The 14298-nt window shown below is 37.1% G+C and overlaps 1 protein-coding gene across 1 annotated transcript in view; it reads right to left on the bottom strand.

The window, feature by feature from the left end:
* Nucleotides 1-1292: 1292 nt before the first annotated feature.
* Nucleotides 1293-14298, bottom strand: part of LOC150077408 (fatty acyl-CoA reductase 1-like) — a 28726-nt gene continuing 15720 nt past the window's right edge. Inside the window, exons 3-4 of the mRNA XM_090385891.1 lie at nt 7475-7602; nt 1293-1449 (exon numbers count right to left, since the gene is read on the bottom strand). Of these exons, the coding sequence (XP_090242017.1) occupies nt 1293-1449; nt 7475-7602 (285 nt within the window). The remainder of the gene's footprint in view (nt 1450-7474; nt 7603-14298) is intronic.

Below are 14298 nucleotides of genomic sequence, written 5' to 3'. Positions count from 1 at the left end.
GACACAATATCCGGACACCCCTCCATGGATGGGGAAACAGGGTCTATGCATGCGACACATCACAGAACCTGCTATAAATATGCACACTGGGCTTCAAACAGACAATTGCAAAAGTGGGCATGCAAGATGACACGTTCAACAGAATTGATCACCTTAACAAATGCTAGACACCGATTAAAATGGTGTAAGGAGCATAAATCCTGGACTGTAGAACAGTGAAAAGTTTCAAAGGTTCGCACTCTACCAGTCTGATGGCCGTTCCTGGGTGTGGTAAATTCCAGGGGAACAGTTCCTTCCTGATTGAAAACCCAACAATGCAGTTTGGTGGAGGCAGTGTCATGGTATGGGGCTCCTTTCATGGTTTGGCTTGGACCCATTAATCGTTATCAACAAAACCATGAATGCTGTGCAATACCAAGACATCCTGGACAATTATGGCAGTACTTCGGGGAAGGCCCATACCTGTATCAGCAAGACAACGCTCCATTCCATACTGCTTGGGTTGTAACAGAGTGGTTTGAGAACACGGGTGTGGAAAAGTTGGATTGGCCAGTCCAGAGTCTGATCTGAACCCTATTGAGCATCTTTGGGATGTACTGAATCGTCAGGTACGAGCATGTCGAGATCGCCCAAGAAAAAAAGGCTAAACTGGTGGCTGCATTAAAGGCTGAGTGGAGGAACATATCACCTGACATTTATAAAAAGCTGGTTGAGAGTATGCCACAAAGATTGAAGGCCACCATAAAAGCAAAAGGTTTCAGCACAAAATATTAAATGACACATTAAAAACCCTTTTTTGTGTAAAGGCAGGTGTCCAGATATTAATGGTAGGGCAGTGTATATATGTGTATATAGAAGTCCACAAACTTTTTTTAAGGGGTCTGCAAACTTGTTTTGATTTTTGAAGTGGTCCCTAAATCTCAGTAGTTTGGGAACCGCTGCACTAGAAGATTAACCCTTTTGTAATTCTTTATTTGGTTTTGATAGTCTGTATTGATTTCCAGAAATCATTATGATAGTTTCATTTTTATTGATGACTTTCCCAAAGAAATAGTGAACAGTCAAATAAAATTATTTTGCATTGCTTTTTCAGTGATTTTAAAGATTTTCTTTCTGTCTACATTTTCACTATGCAGAACAGCAGCATCATTATTACATTGATTATTGTTATCAAATAAGCTGTGTTCCAGTGTGATCACAATAAGTGGTATCCACTGTATGTGTGTGTGTATATATATATATATATATATATTATTTTTTCTTTTTTAGACATGCATACACACTTAGTCAGATTATGTCTTAATCATTATCTTTAGCATATTCTGAAGTCTAAAGGCTAAGGATATCACATAAAACCATATGTGCCTAGTAACTACAAATCGTGAAACAAATAATCTCCAAATACCAACTGCTACCACTAAACGAGCCATCTGGGACATAACATACCGCCTAAATAAAAAATAAACTTAAATTAGTAAAAATTCTTAATTCTTTTATATTAACTTCATAATATTCAATAGAATTTGAATAAAAAATAAAAGTAATATAAAAATGAGATCAGTGAATAACATAATGAGAAAAAATATACTGTTTTCTCCAATGTAAGTTAAGAATCTAAAAGGTCTGAACATTGGTATAAGATTGTTTTGTTTTTTTTAATTAGGAAAAATATAAATAAAAGATAATAGCATATTTATTAATTTACATAACAATCATGTAGAAGTTAAACAAATAGTATACAAATTCTTTAGGAATTTAACTCTTTACGTCAAGATTTCAACAAGTTAGTAGTGGCAAAATATATATATTTTTTATTAGTTAGAATATATAATTTATATTGTGAATATATATTAAATTTATTAACGTTTGTAGAAGAATAAGAGAAATTTAACTCAATATGATATGTAGAACACTTTCATATGATACTCTCCAGAAATTAAAATGAATAAAACATTAATGCAAAATTATTACGTAAAAAATAAATTGAAAACAATTGAGCACAATTCAAAAAACAATTAAAAAATTTAATTAAGAAAAGGTTTAACATAAATTTTGAAAAACGATTTTCCTCCCTGAAGCTGACAAAGCTTTTCGACTGTATGTCACGATCACAGGAATGGAAATTACACAGTATGTGTGAGAATAAATCTTAAATAGAGTTTATTTGTCTTCACGCATGCATGTAAAAAACCACGAATTGGAGATTAGATATGGATGGCGAATGTTAATAGAATTATCATGTAATTTAATTTTGATCGTTTCTGCAATTAATAGTCTAGTATAATTACGTTGGACACTTAAGTATTTTAGCCTCATTGAACAAAAATGTTTTTTGTTAGTGGCATAAAAAAGCTAATTCTGACGTTGCTGAATGAGAAACATGAACTGAGGACGTGCTGTTTTACTCTAAAATTCAGTGGAAATAATGTCGATCCTTGGTAAGACGAGTCGCAATCACCGCAAGAAATGTTATATACTAGGTAATTTATTTGTAGCAACTTACCCTTAATGCCATATTGCTCCAATCTGTACAGTAGTCTTCCATGTGCAACAGTAACAAAGGTTTTCCTGAAATCCAAGTTTATGATATCAAAATTATTTTTTGCATCCAGTTCCTTTGTGACCACATCATAGTATCCAATCAAATTGGTCAGACAAGACTTTTCTTTAACAAACCAATGCTGTGTATGAATTATTACTACTGTCTTGTCTAGATGATCCTGCAGTGCTTCTTTAGCCAGTGACTCCATTATGTTCCCTGGAACAGAAGTCAAACTAACAGGTCTGTAATTACTCATGTCACCCTTAGATCCCTCCACCTTTGTGAAATGGAGATACATTTGCACATCTCCAGTCTGTAGGGACTTCCCCTGAGTCCAAGGATGCTCTCATAATTATGGCTATAGGTTTGCTTCCTTCCTTTCCCACCTACTTAAATATAACCAGAGAGCGATTCCATCTACCCTAGGTGCCTTTCTTATGTTTAACTTCAACAATTTCTCCTCCACTTTGCTCTCAGTTATTACAAAATCATTTAACTCCCTGTTAGAGTTTGATAAACAACTGGCTCTGTCTTCCTTGAATAACTCCTCATGTGTGAATGTAGATGCAAAATATTCATTTAGTTTGGCAACTATCTGAGAATGATCATCTGCAGTAAAACCATGATATCAAGTGGACCAATCTGATTCATCCCCCTCCTTTTAGAGTTTTTAAAAGTAAAGAAGTCCTTACTGTTTTTCTTTACATCCTTTGACAAAGATTACTCATAATCTGCCTTCGCTTGCCTAACCTCCTAGTATCTAATTTGATTGGATACTATGATGTGGTCACAAAAGAACTGGATGCAAAAAATAATTTTGTTATCATATACTTGGATTTCAGGAAAGCTTTTGATTCTGTTGCACATGGAAGACTACTGTACAAATTGGAGCGGTATGGCATTAAGGGAAAGTTACTGCAATGGATAAAGGGATGGTTGAGTGGGAGATGGCAGAGAGTGGAAATAAATGGACACTGCTCTATGTGGGCTAATGTTATTAGTGGAGTTCCCCAGGGTTTGATGCTGGGCCTATTGTTGTTTTCTGTATTTATCAATGCTATCAATGAAGGTATATCAGGCTTACTGTCCAAGTTTTCAGATGATACAAAGATTGGCAGGGTTGTTAGTGACAGTAAAGACAGTATGCTACTGCAACAGGATCTAGAAAAGTTAGGCAGATGGGCTGAGAAGTAGCAACTGAAGTTTAACATTGACAAATGCAAAGTACTCCATATAGGTAGCAGTAACCCAAGAGAAACGTACCAGCTGTGTGGTACTACACTCAGAGAGGTTTGATTTGATTTGATTTTGGTTTTATTGGCGCAAAAACACTCAGAGAGGTAGAGAATGAAAAAGACCTAGTGTGCAAGTGATCATTCTACAAATTTCAGTCAAAATCTGGAACGTGAACATCCACCATTATAAGAAATTCTCATTTACTGTCCCACTCTATTTCTCTGTACAGCTGATCTTTGTACTCATCAGTGTTATTAGGCCTATAACGCACCCTACTTTCATTTTTGCTTTCTCAGTGCTTATGTCACACAAAAATGGCTACCCATGTTAACTGTATGCACTTCCTTAGAATTTATGTGCTTCTTAACTAAGAGCATAACCTTCTCCCCTCCTATCCTATCTGTACTTTCCGCACGTTATGCTCTCCCTATATCAAATTCTGCATCTCTTATATCTAAGTGACACTCTCTCTCTGATATCTCCCCCAATTTCTGCATTTGATGTCTTGACCAGCACTGAACAGACTGTGCAGCTGTGTTTCTGCATCCAAAGAAAATCAAGCTCCTGTGATAAAGTTTTTGGAAAATTGCCTTCTTTTGACTTGAATTCTGTTCAATAAATAGTTTAATAGTCTTTATCAGGTTTATTATCTTATTTCTAATTTTAGCTAGAGATTTTGTAAGTTACAATTTAATATATGCAAAATCTACGTATCAACCTTTCATTTACAGCCTGTGAGAATATTGCAAATACATGTTGCACTGAGAACTCAACATGCATGGTACTTTCTGTACTATCAACCTACATGAATGGATCTAAAACTGAAAATCACATTAGTGCTGCTGCATTATTTTCTAATATCACCATAGCCAAGAAACCCCCAACTGAATGTAGTAACTATATGAAACTCTGCTATTTATATAGCCCTAAACTTCACATACTCAGTAACTAGACTGCATAGTGTTTTATATATATATATATATATATATACACAGATACAATTAGTACTATCCAAGCAACACATCATAATACAAAGAATGATAATTGCCTACTCAGATAGATCTGGAACACCTTAAGTTAAATGAGAACGGTCAACAAGTCGTCTTTTCATGCTAAATGGATGTCAGATGAACTAATCAGACATGTGGCAGAGAAGAAAAATGCATGGGATACATATAAATTAACAGGTGACACAGAAGCCTATGATAGATATAAGCTGGTCTGTAACCAAGTCACAAAACAGGTTAGGCAGGCAAAGGATGCAAAGAAAAACAGCAAAAAGTTCTTTATTTATGTAAACTCTAGAAGGAAAGGGATGAATCAGATTGGTCCACTTCATATCGATGGTTCAACTGTTGATGATCCTGCTCAGGTAGCTTAACAAACTAACAAAATGAATACTTTGCATCTACATTCACACATGAGGAGTAGTTATTCAGGGAGTGGAATTCCAGAGGTGAATTAAACTCTGGCAGTGAGCTAGATGATTTTGTAATAACTGAGAGGAAAGTGGAGGAGAAATTGTTGAAGATAAACATAAGAAAGGCACCACAGGTGCCTTTCTTATGTTTATCTTCAACAATTTTGAACAATATCATTGATGAATACAAAAAACAACGATGGACCATGGGGGACTCCACACTTTGCCTCCAATGCCACACTGCTCCAATTTGTGCAGCAGTCTTCCATGTAAAACAGTATCAAAAGCCTTTCTGAGATCGAAATATATGATGTCAAAATTATTCTTTGCATCCAGTTCCTTTGTGACTACATCATAGTCTTGTCTTGTCTGACCAATTTGATCGAATACTATGATGTAGTCACAAAGGAACTGGATGCAAAGAATAATTTTGACATCATATATTTCGATCTCAGAAAGGCTTTTGATACTGTTGCACATGGAAGACTGCTGCACAAATTGGAGCAGTGTGGCATTGTAGGCAAAGTGTGGAGTCTCCCATGGTCCATCGTTGTTTTCTGTATTCATCAATGATATTGATGATGGTATATATGAGGCTTAATGTCCAAGTTTGCAGATGATACAAAGGTCGGCAGGGTTGTTAATGACACTAATGACAGTAAGCTGCTGCAACAGGATCTAGGAAAGTTGAGTAGATGGACTGAGAGGTGGCACTGAAGTTTAACACTGACAAATGTAAAGTACTACATATGGGAAACAGTAACCAACCCCAGAGCAACGTATCAACTCTGTGGTACTACACTGACAGTGGTAGAGAGTGAAAAGGACCTGGGGGGGTAATTGTGCAGGCAGATATGAAGTTTTCTGAGCAGTGTAGATGGACTGCAAGAGTAGCTCATGGTGTCTAGTCAATGATATACAAGAATATTTCTAGCAGGATAAGGAGGTGATTATCACCTTGTATAAGGCAATGGTCAGGCCACAGCTTGAGTACTGTATACAGGTCTGGAGGCCTCATTTTAAGAAGGATGTAGAGCTGCTGGAACGAGTACAGAGAAGGGCAACAAGGTTAGTGAATGGAACAAAGAGTTTCTCTTATGAAGAAAGGCTTAAGTTTTGCAAATTACAGTGTCTGGAGACTAGGCACCGGCCAGGTGATCTGATAGAGGTGTATAAAGCCTTGAATGGTTTGAGTATGCTCAATGCTGATGGGATTCTTCCTCTTGCTCAGAATAATCGCATGAGAGGGTATAAATTTAAATTGAGGAAAGACAGTTGTAGAATAGATGTGCGGAAGTTTGCCTTTAGCCAGCGAGTGGTTGATTGCTGGAACAAACTTCCATCTGTTGTTGTAGAAGTTGATAGCTTAAACAGATTCAAGGCAGAACTAGACAAACATTTGGAGCAAGTGAATGTATGAAATGAGAAGGGGTTTTTTTTTTTTTTTTTTGGCTGATGCTATATAAGCTTGCTTTCTTGCATCATGTGCCCTTGCTAATGATAATGCTAATGCTGTGATTGCTGGAAATGAACACTGATTTTACCACCAGAATTGCTGCAAATTCTATAGACCAATCTTTTAATATAAATTGGTGTGTTGAACAATGACAATGCATCTGGCAATACCAGGTCAGTTACTCTGTGAAGAAATACTTCAACTTATGAAATCGTGCTGTATCCAGAATAGGCATTAAGAAGTCATACTAGCTCAACTACAGATAGACCATACCCACCCAATGCGTCTGATTGTGACTACTGATCTAGTACATTGCACACACTGTAATACTCTGTTTAGTGTCAGCACATTTATTATCATCTGTAAAATAGACAAACTATTTTTGCCTCATTTTCCATGATAAAAATTAGTATTGCTCACCTCCTATGCTGATATGACACATGGCCAAAAATGTTTGTATTCTTCTCAAGTGGATACAACCGTACAACACATTCTAAACTTCCATAACAACTCATACTAATAAAACTGCATTTATTCTTTTTACCTTGGTTAAGCATATTATGGCCTTGTTGCCCTTGTGCCATAAACAAACAAGCTTATTAATAATGCAGAATGTGGAAAATGGTAGTGGTAGTGGTGACTTTGCAATGTGAGAGCTTGGTGCCTTTCAATAGAATTTCAATCCTTCTTCCATTTGTGTTATAAAAAATGGACGTGTGTCCTATTATTTCATATAAAATTCTTTTCAGTAACTTTGGCAATTATTTCATATAAAATATCATTTATTCTCTTTAAAAATATGATCCTTGAAAAACTTTACCTTTTCAAACTCTTTCTGGCTGCTGGAATTGTAATGGGATCTTCTTTGAGGATGTATTTGCGAGCTCCAAGGACATGATTTTCCCAAAATGCTGGCCAAAACAGTGTTCTCAAATCAAAGTTGAAAACCTATGTAAAAAAAAAAAAACAACACATGTATACTGATCCTGAACTGAAACATATGTATATTGATCCTCCACAAATGCATGCTACATCAATAATTTGAATGTTGGAAAATAATATTATACAGTGAAACCTGCCTCTCTAAAGCAGACACCCCTTATTGTGGACTCTCAGGCTTGGATCCTGGCCATAAGTATTTTAAATTACGTGTTAACAACCTCTCTCTCTCTCTCTCTCTCTCTCTCTCTCTCTCTCTCTCTCTCTCGTATGGATGTGGACGTTTTAATAGCTGTCCTTCTTTGGACACTTACATTTTTTCAAGGGTAACTTTTTGATGAAGATGTTCATTGCTGGTAACACACAGGCACACTGTTTCATAGGTCTTCATTTTAGCCACGAAGTTAAGTGAACATCAACGTAACTACAGTAACAGTGACACTAATTAGACTTCTAATAGCCATGGATTATTTATGGAGTAGGTTTCAGAATATGTTGTTGATATGCTCACTGCTGCTGATCTAGAATTTACAAACTTCGTTTTGACTGTCTGAAGCAGTTCACTAGCATGTGCATCACTTAGCAATAAAACTGTAAACCTGAGAGACACCATTGCTGAGAGAGAGAGAGAGAGAGAGAGAGAGAGAGAGAGAGAGAGAGAGAGAGAGAGAGAGAGAGAGATTGATTGATTCACATTGAATGTGAGAATACAGTTGAAAGGTACATACAATAAATTACCCCTACCATCAGGGGTAATTTATTGTACTGTACAATAAATTTCTCCAAAAAAAAAATAAACACCCTACATATGGACTCTAATGCAAATGCATTAGAGTCCTCCACAAATGCATGCTACATCAATAAAACTGTCAGTCAAACTTAATCAGACATTTTGATTGAAACCACTCCATAGTCTACAACGCATATGGTATATCTAGATCTTCAAAATATATTAAAAAAATTAAAAAAAAACGAATTCGCATATCTGGCACTACCATCTATCTATTCTTTAAAGTACTGTGGTTATAGTACTGTAGTAAATTTCAAATGAACAGAATCTGGATGATTGTGAAATTCTGTGCACAGTTCCAGGACAGGGTAAGAATTTCACAATAATTCAGCAAACAGCAATTATTAAAAATCAAGAAACTTTACTAAAACAGTGGCAGGAAAATGGAAAACAGTATACCATACATTTTCTTATGGCAAAAGGTGCTTTGATGGATAAATTGACTTTTGTGTGGTTTAGTCAGGTACACAGTCAAAACATTCCCATCTATGAGCCTATAATTCAAACCAAAATTTAGAAATTGCTGAAGAAATTGGCACCAGTGACTTTAAAGTATCTAATGGCTGTTTAAGTTAGTCTCCATAGAGTCAAAATATTTCCTTCAAAGCAATTTGTGGCGAGCTTATTGATGGAAACCATTGCCAAGTGGAAAAAAAAAAAAAGCCTGCCATCAATACTTGTTGCATGTTCACCAGAAAACATTAAATGCTGATGAAATGGGTCTTTCTTTTTGTGCAGTGACTTAGAGGGGAAACATGCTGGAGACAAAGTGACAAAGGAGTGTCTAACTATGCTTTTGTGTGCAAGCATAACAGGCATTCATGAAATACCTCTTGTTATAGGCAAATGTATGAAAGCAAGATGTGGATTAAAAGGATTGGATTAAGCAAGTTCAATGTAAATTGTAAATCAAACAATGGTGTGACATAAGCATTGGGAGATCAAAATTGAGAGTAGGAGTGTGCTATAGGCCTAATGACTCTGATGAGTATACTAAGAAACTGTACAGGGAAATTGAGTGGGCCAGTAAATCAGAGTCTTATAATGGGGGATTTTAATTTCCCAGATATTGACTGGAATTTGTGGGTTGGTCACTCACATGCTAGCAAGGCTTTTGTGGATTTATTGGATAATTGTTTTCTACATCAGCATGTTCGGGAGGCAACTAGAGGGAGTAATACTCTTGATCTGATTATCAGTAGTGATTCTTCATGCATTAAGAATCTGCAGATAAAGGAACCACTAGGTGGCAGTGATCACAGTGTGCTGAAGTGGGATTTACTCAAAGAGGTAACTACCATCAGGGGTAAAGGGAAGGGTTTTTGCTTTCGTAAAGGCGACTATGATGGTCTGAGACAGTATTTAAATTCTATACAGTGGGACAACTGATGATGTTACCAACCACAAATTCAAAATGGGAAGCATTCAAAAAACTTATCTTGGAAGCTACTGGGCTTTATATACCAACTAAGAAATATTGTTCAAGGTTTAGGCCTAACTGGATGTCAGATGAACTAATGAGATATATGGCAGAGAAGAAAAATGCATGGGATACATTAGCATTAGCATTTTAGCATTAGTAGAGGCATTTGATGCAAGAAAGCAAGCTTATGCAGCATCAGCCAAAAAAAAAAAAAAAAAAAAAACACTTCCACTTCACCCCTCTGTTCGTTCGAAATACCTGTCCAGCTGAGCCTTAAACTTATTTAGGCTATCAACTTCCATGACAAGGGATGGAAGTCTGTTCCACCAACCAACCAACCATCCACCCGCTGGCTACAGGCAAATTTCCGCACGTCTTTCCTACATCTGTCTTTCCTCAATTTGAATTTATGCCCTCTCAGGTGATTATTCTGAGCGAGAGGAAGAATCCCATCAGCATTGAGCATGCTCAAACCATTCAAGGCTTTATACACCTCTGTCAGATCACCTCGCTGGTGCCTAGTCTCCAGACACTGTAATTTGCAAAACTTTAGCCTTTCTTCGTAAGAGCACCCCTTTGTTCCATTCACTAATCTTGTTGCCCTTCTCTGTACTCGTTCCAGCAGCTCTACATCCTTCTTGAAATGAGGCCTCCAGACCTGTATACAGTACTCTAGGTATGGCCTGACCATTGCCTTATACAAGGGAATAATCACCTCCTTATCCCTGCTAGAAAAATTCCTATATATCATTGACAATACACCATGAGCTACTCTTGCAGCCCATCTGCACTGCTCAGAGAACTTCATATCTGCCTGCACAACCACCCCCAGGTCCCTTTCATTCTCTACCACTGTCAGTGTAGAACCACAGAGTTGATACGTTGCTCTGGGGTTGCTGTTTCCCATGTGTAGTACTTTACAATTGTCAATGTTAAACTTCATTTGCCACCTCTCAGCCCATCTGCTCAACCTTTCCAGATCCTGTTGCAGCAGCATAGTGTCAATAGTGTCCTTGACAACCTTGCCTACCTTTGTATCGTCTGCAAACTTCAACATTAAGCTTGATATACCATCATCAATATCATTTATAAATACAGAAAACAATAATGGACCCAACACTGAGTCCTGAGGGACTCCACTAATAACACTAGTCCACGACGAGCAGTGTCCATTGATTACCACTCTCTGTCTTCTCCCCCTCAGCCACCCCTTTATCCACAGCAGCAACTTGCCTCCATGTCACACTGCTCCAGTCTTCCATGTGCGACAGTATCAAAAGCCTTTCTAAGATCCAAGTATATAATATCAAAGTTATTTCCTGCATCCAGTTCCTTTGTGACTGCATCATCATCATAGCTTATGATAGATATAAGCTGGTCTGTAACCAAGTCACAAAGGAGATTAGGCAGGCAAAGGCAGATTATCAGAAATCCTTGGCAAAGGATGCAAAGAAAAACAGAAAAGAGTTCTTTACCCATGTAAACTCTAGAAGGAAAGGGATGAATCAGATTGGTCCACTGGATATTGATGGTTCAACAGTTGAGGATCCTGCTCAGGTGGCTAACAAACTAAACGAGTATTTTGCATCTACATTCACACATGAGGAGTTATTCAGGAAGGAGAATGCCAGAGGTGAAGTAAACTCTGGAAGTGAGCTAGATGAATTTGTACTAACTGAAAGGAAAGTGGAGGAGAAATTGTTGAGGATAAACATAAAAAAGGCACCCGGGTGGATGGAATCTATCCAGTTATATTAAAGGAGGCAGCAAAGGAAGTAAACAAACCCTTGGCCATAATTATGAGAGCTTCTTTGGACTCAGGGGAGGTACCCATAGACTGGAGATGTGGAAATGTGACCCCAGTTCACAAAGGAGGATCAAAGGCTGACACAAGTAATTATAAACTTGTGAGTTTAACTTCTGTTCCAGGAAAATTAATGGAGGTACCAGTTAAAGAAGCACTGCAGGATCATCTAGACAAGATTTCAGTTATAGCTCGGACACAGCATGGTTTTTTTAAAGGAAAGTCTTGCCTGACCAATTTGATTGGATACTATGATGTGGGCACAAAGAAACTGGATGCAGGGAATAACTTTGATATCATATATTTGGATCTTAGAAAGGCTTTTGATACTGTTGCACATGGAAGACTGCTGCACAAATTGGAGCAGTGTGGCATTGGAGGCAAATTGCTGCTATGGATAAAGGGATGGTTGAGGGGGAGAAGACAGAGAGTGGTAATCAATGGACACTGCTCATCGTGGACTAATGTTATTAGTGGAGTTCCTCAGGGTTGGGTCCATTGTTGTTTTCGATATTTATAAATGATACTGATGATGGTATATCAAGCTTAATATCCAAGTTTGCAGATGATACAAAGGTTGGTAGGTTTGTTAAGGACACTAATGACAGTACGCTGCTGCAACAGGATCTGGAAAGGTTGAGCAGATGGGCTGAGAGGTGGCAAATGAAGTTTAACATTGACAAATGTAAAGTACTACATATGGGAAACAGTAACCAACCCCAGAGCAACGTATCAACTCTGTGGTACTACACTGACAGTGGTAGAGATCGAAAAGGACCTTGGGGTAATTGTGCAGGCAGATAAGAAGTTTTCTGAGCAGTGCAGGTGGTCTGCAAGAGTAGCTCATGTGTCTTGTCAATGATATACAGGAAATTTCCTCAGGGATAAGGAGGTGATTATTCCCTTGTATAAGGCAATGGTCAGGCCACACCTAGAGTACTGTATACAGGTCTGGAGGCCTCATTTCAAAAAGGATGTAGAGATGCTGGAACGAGTACAGAGAAGGGCAACAAGATTAGAGGATGGAACAAAGGGTTGCTCTTACGAAGAAAGGTTTAAGTTTTGCAAATTACAGTGTCTGGAGACTAGGCACCGGCAAGGTGATCTGACAGAAGTGTATAAAGCCTTGAATGGTTTGAGCATGCTCAATGCTGATGGGATTCTTCCTCTCGCTCAGAATAATCACCTGAGAGGGCATAAATTCAAATTGAGGAAAGACAGATTGATGATAGATGTGCGGAAATTTGCCTTTAGCCAGCAGGTAGTTGGTTGGTTGGTTGGTGGAACAGACTTCCATCCTTTGTCGTCGAAGTTGATAGCCTAAATAAATTTAAGGCTCAGCTGGACAGGTATTTCGAACGAACGGAGGGGTGAAATGGGAGTGGGTTTTTTTTTTTTCTGGCTGATGCTGCATAAGCTTGCTTCTTGCATCATATGCCTCTACTAATGCTAATGCTAAGGGCTTGGATGACTAGGAAGAGAATGGTTGATTTGGTTGGATAAAGGAATGATTTGCCAGAATAGAAAAGTTACTTTATTTCTTAACAATGCCACATCTCAGATTAAACTGAATAATGTTGAAACAGTGTTTTTTCCTCCCATTGTGACATCTGGTTCTCAGCCACTAGATCAAGGAATAATTGTAAACTTTAAGGTGAAATATCAACAAATGGTTTTTAAACACTTGATTTCAAAACTTGATAAAGAAAAGTTGTTCAAAACGTTTCTTCATCAAGCTATACTGCAATCTATAATCTGGATTAGTGCAACACTAGTGGAACCACTCTACAATTAAAATCTGCTTCCACAAAGTGAGATTTGATTTCAGTGTTAGTCAGTGTGATGGTGACTCTGCAGATGCAGCTGAACCTGTGTACTTAATGGCTTGCTATGAACACTAGAAAATTCTTTACTGAGTGGCGATGGTTATATTTCTGTAAGCTCTAATGTAGTGGTAGAAGGCATAAACACTGACGTCAAAATATTTTAAATGAATTTATGAACAATAAAGAATTTATGGAAAATGAAGAACCTAAAGAGGATGAACAACAGCATGATCCCAAATTTAAAAAAAAAATATGCTGACACATTATATTACCTAAACACATTAAAAGAATTCTATGTAAGCAAAAAACAATGAATACGAAGTAAAATTAGTAAGCTATCTAATTATCCACAATGAAAATGAAATTGTAAAAATGAAATACTCTAAAGAAAGCAATTTATATTCATTTTTTTTTCTAAACGTTAATGATGTTTTATAATAAATAACACAAATAAAAGTTTGTTATTTATTAAAAATTAATTGAAACACAAGTGTATAATGATAAGCAATTAAAAATGCCTGTGTTAAATAACCAATTACAGTGAATTTAATTTTCTTAATTAAATTCACTATCTACATGCAAAGCAGAAACCACTTTCAGCAAAGCAGAAACCACTTTCTTCTGCCCCTGTGGTGTCTGCTATAGAGAGGCTGAATGCTTCAGTCAAGATTCAGGTGTGGTACTCTTTGTTTTTTTGCCTTCACATAAAGAGATTGAGAAATAAAATCCTGACACTACTTCACCTATTATCTTTGCCAGATTGCAACTTTATTTCTTTGGCAGATATACAACTAACACAGGAAAATGCATCACTCTGCTCGTTCAATACTTTACATATTTTTCACATTTTGTCATGAGGGTA

This window comes from Mastigoproctus giganteus, chromosome 12, assembly GCF_048544385.1.
Source record: "Mastigoproctus giganteus isolate SK-2022 chromosome 12, ASM4854438v1, whole genome shotgun sequence".
Lineage (NCBI taxonomy): Eukaryota > Metazoa > Arthropoda > Arachnida > Uropygi > Thelyphonidae > Mastigoproctus > Mastigoproctus giganteus.
The sequence above is the reverse complement of the archived record's forward strand: the minus strand, read 5'-3'. Positions and strand labels throughout refer to the sequence as shown.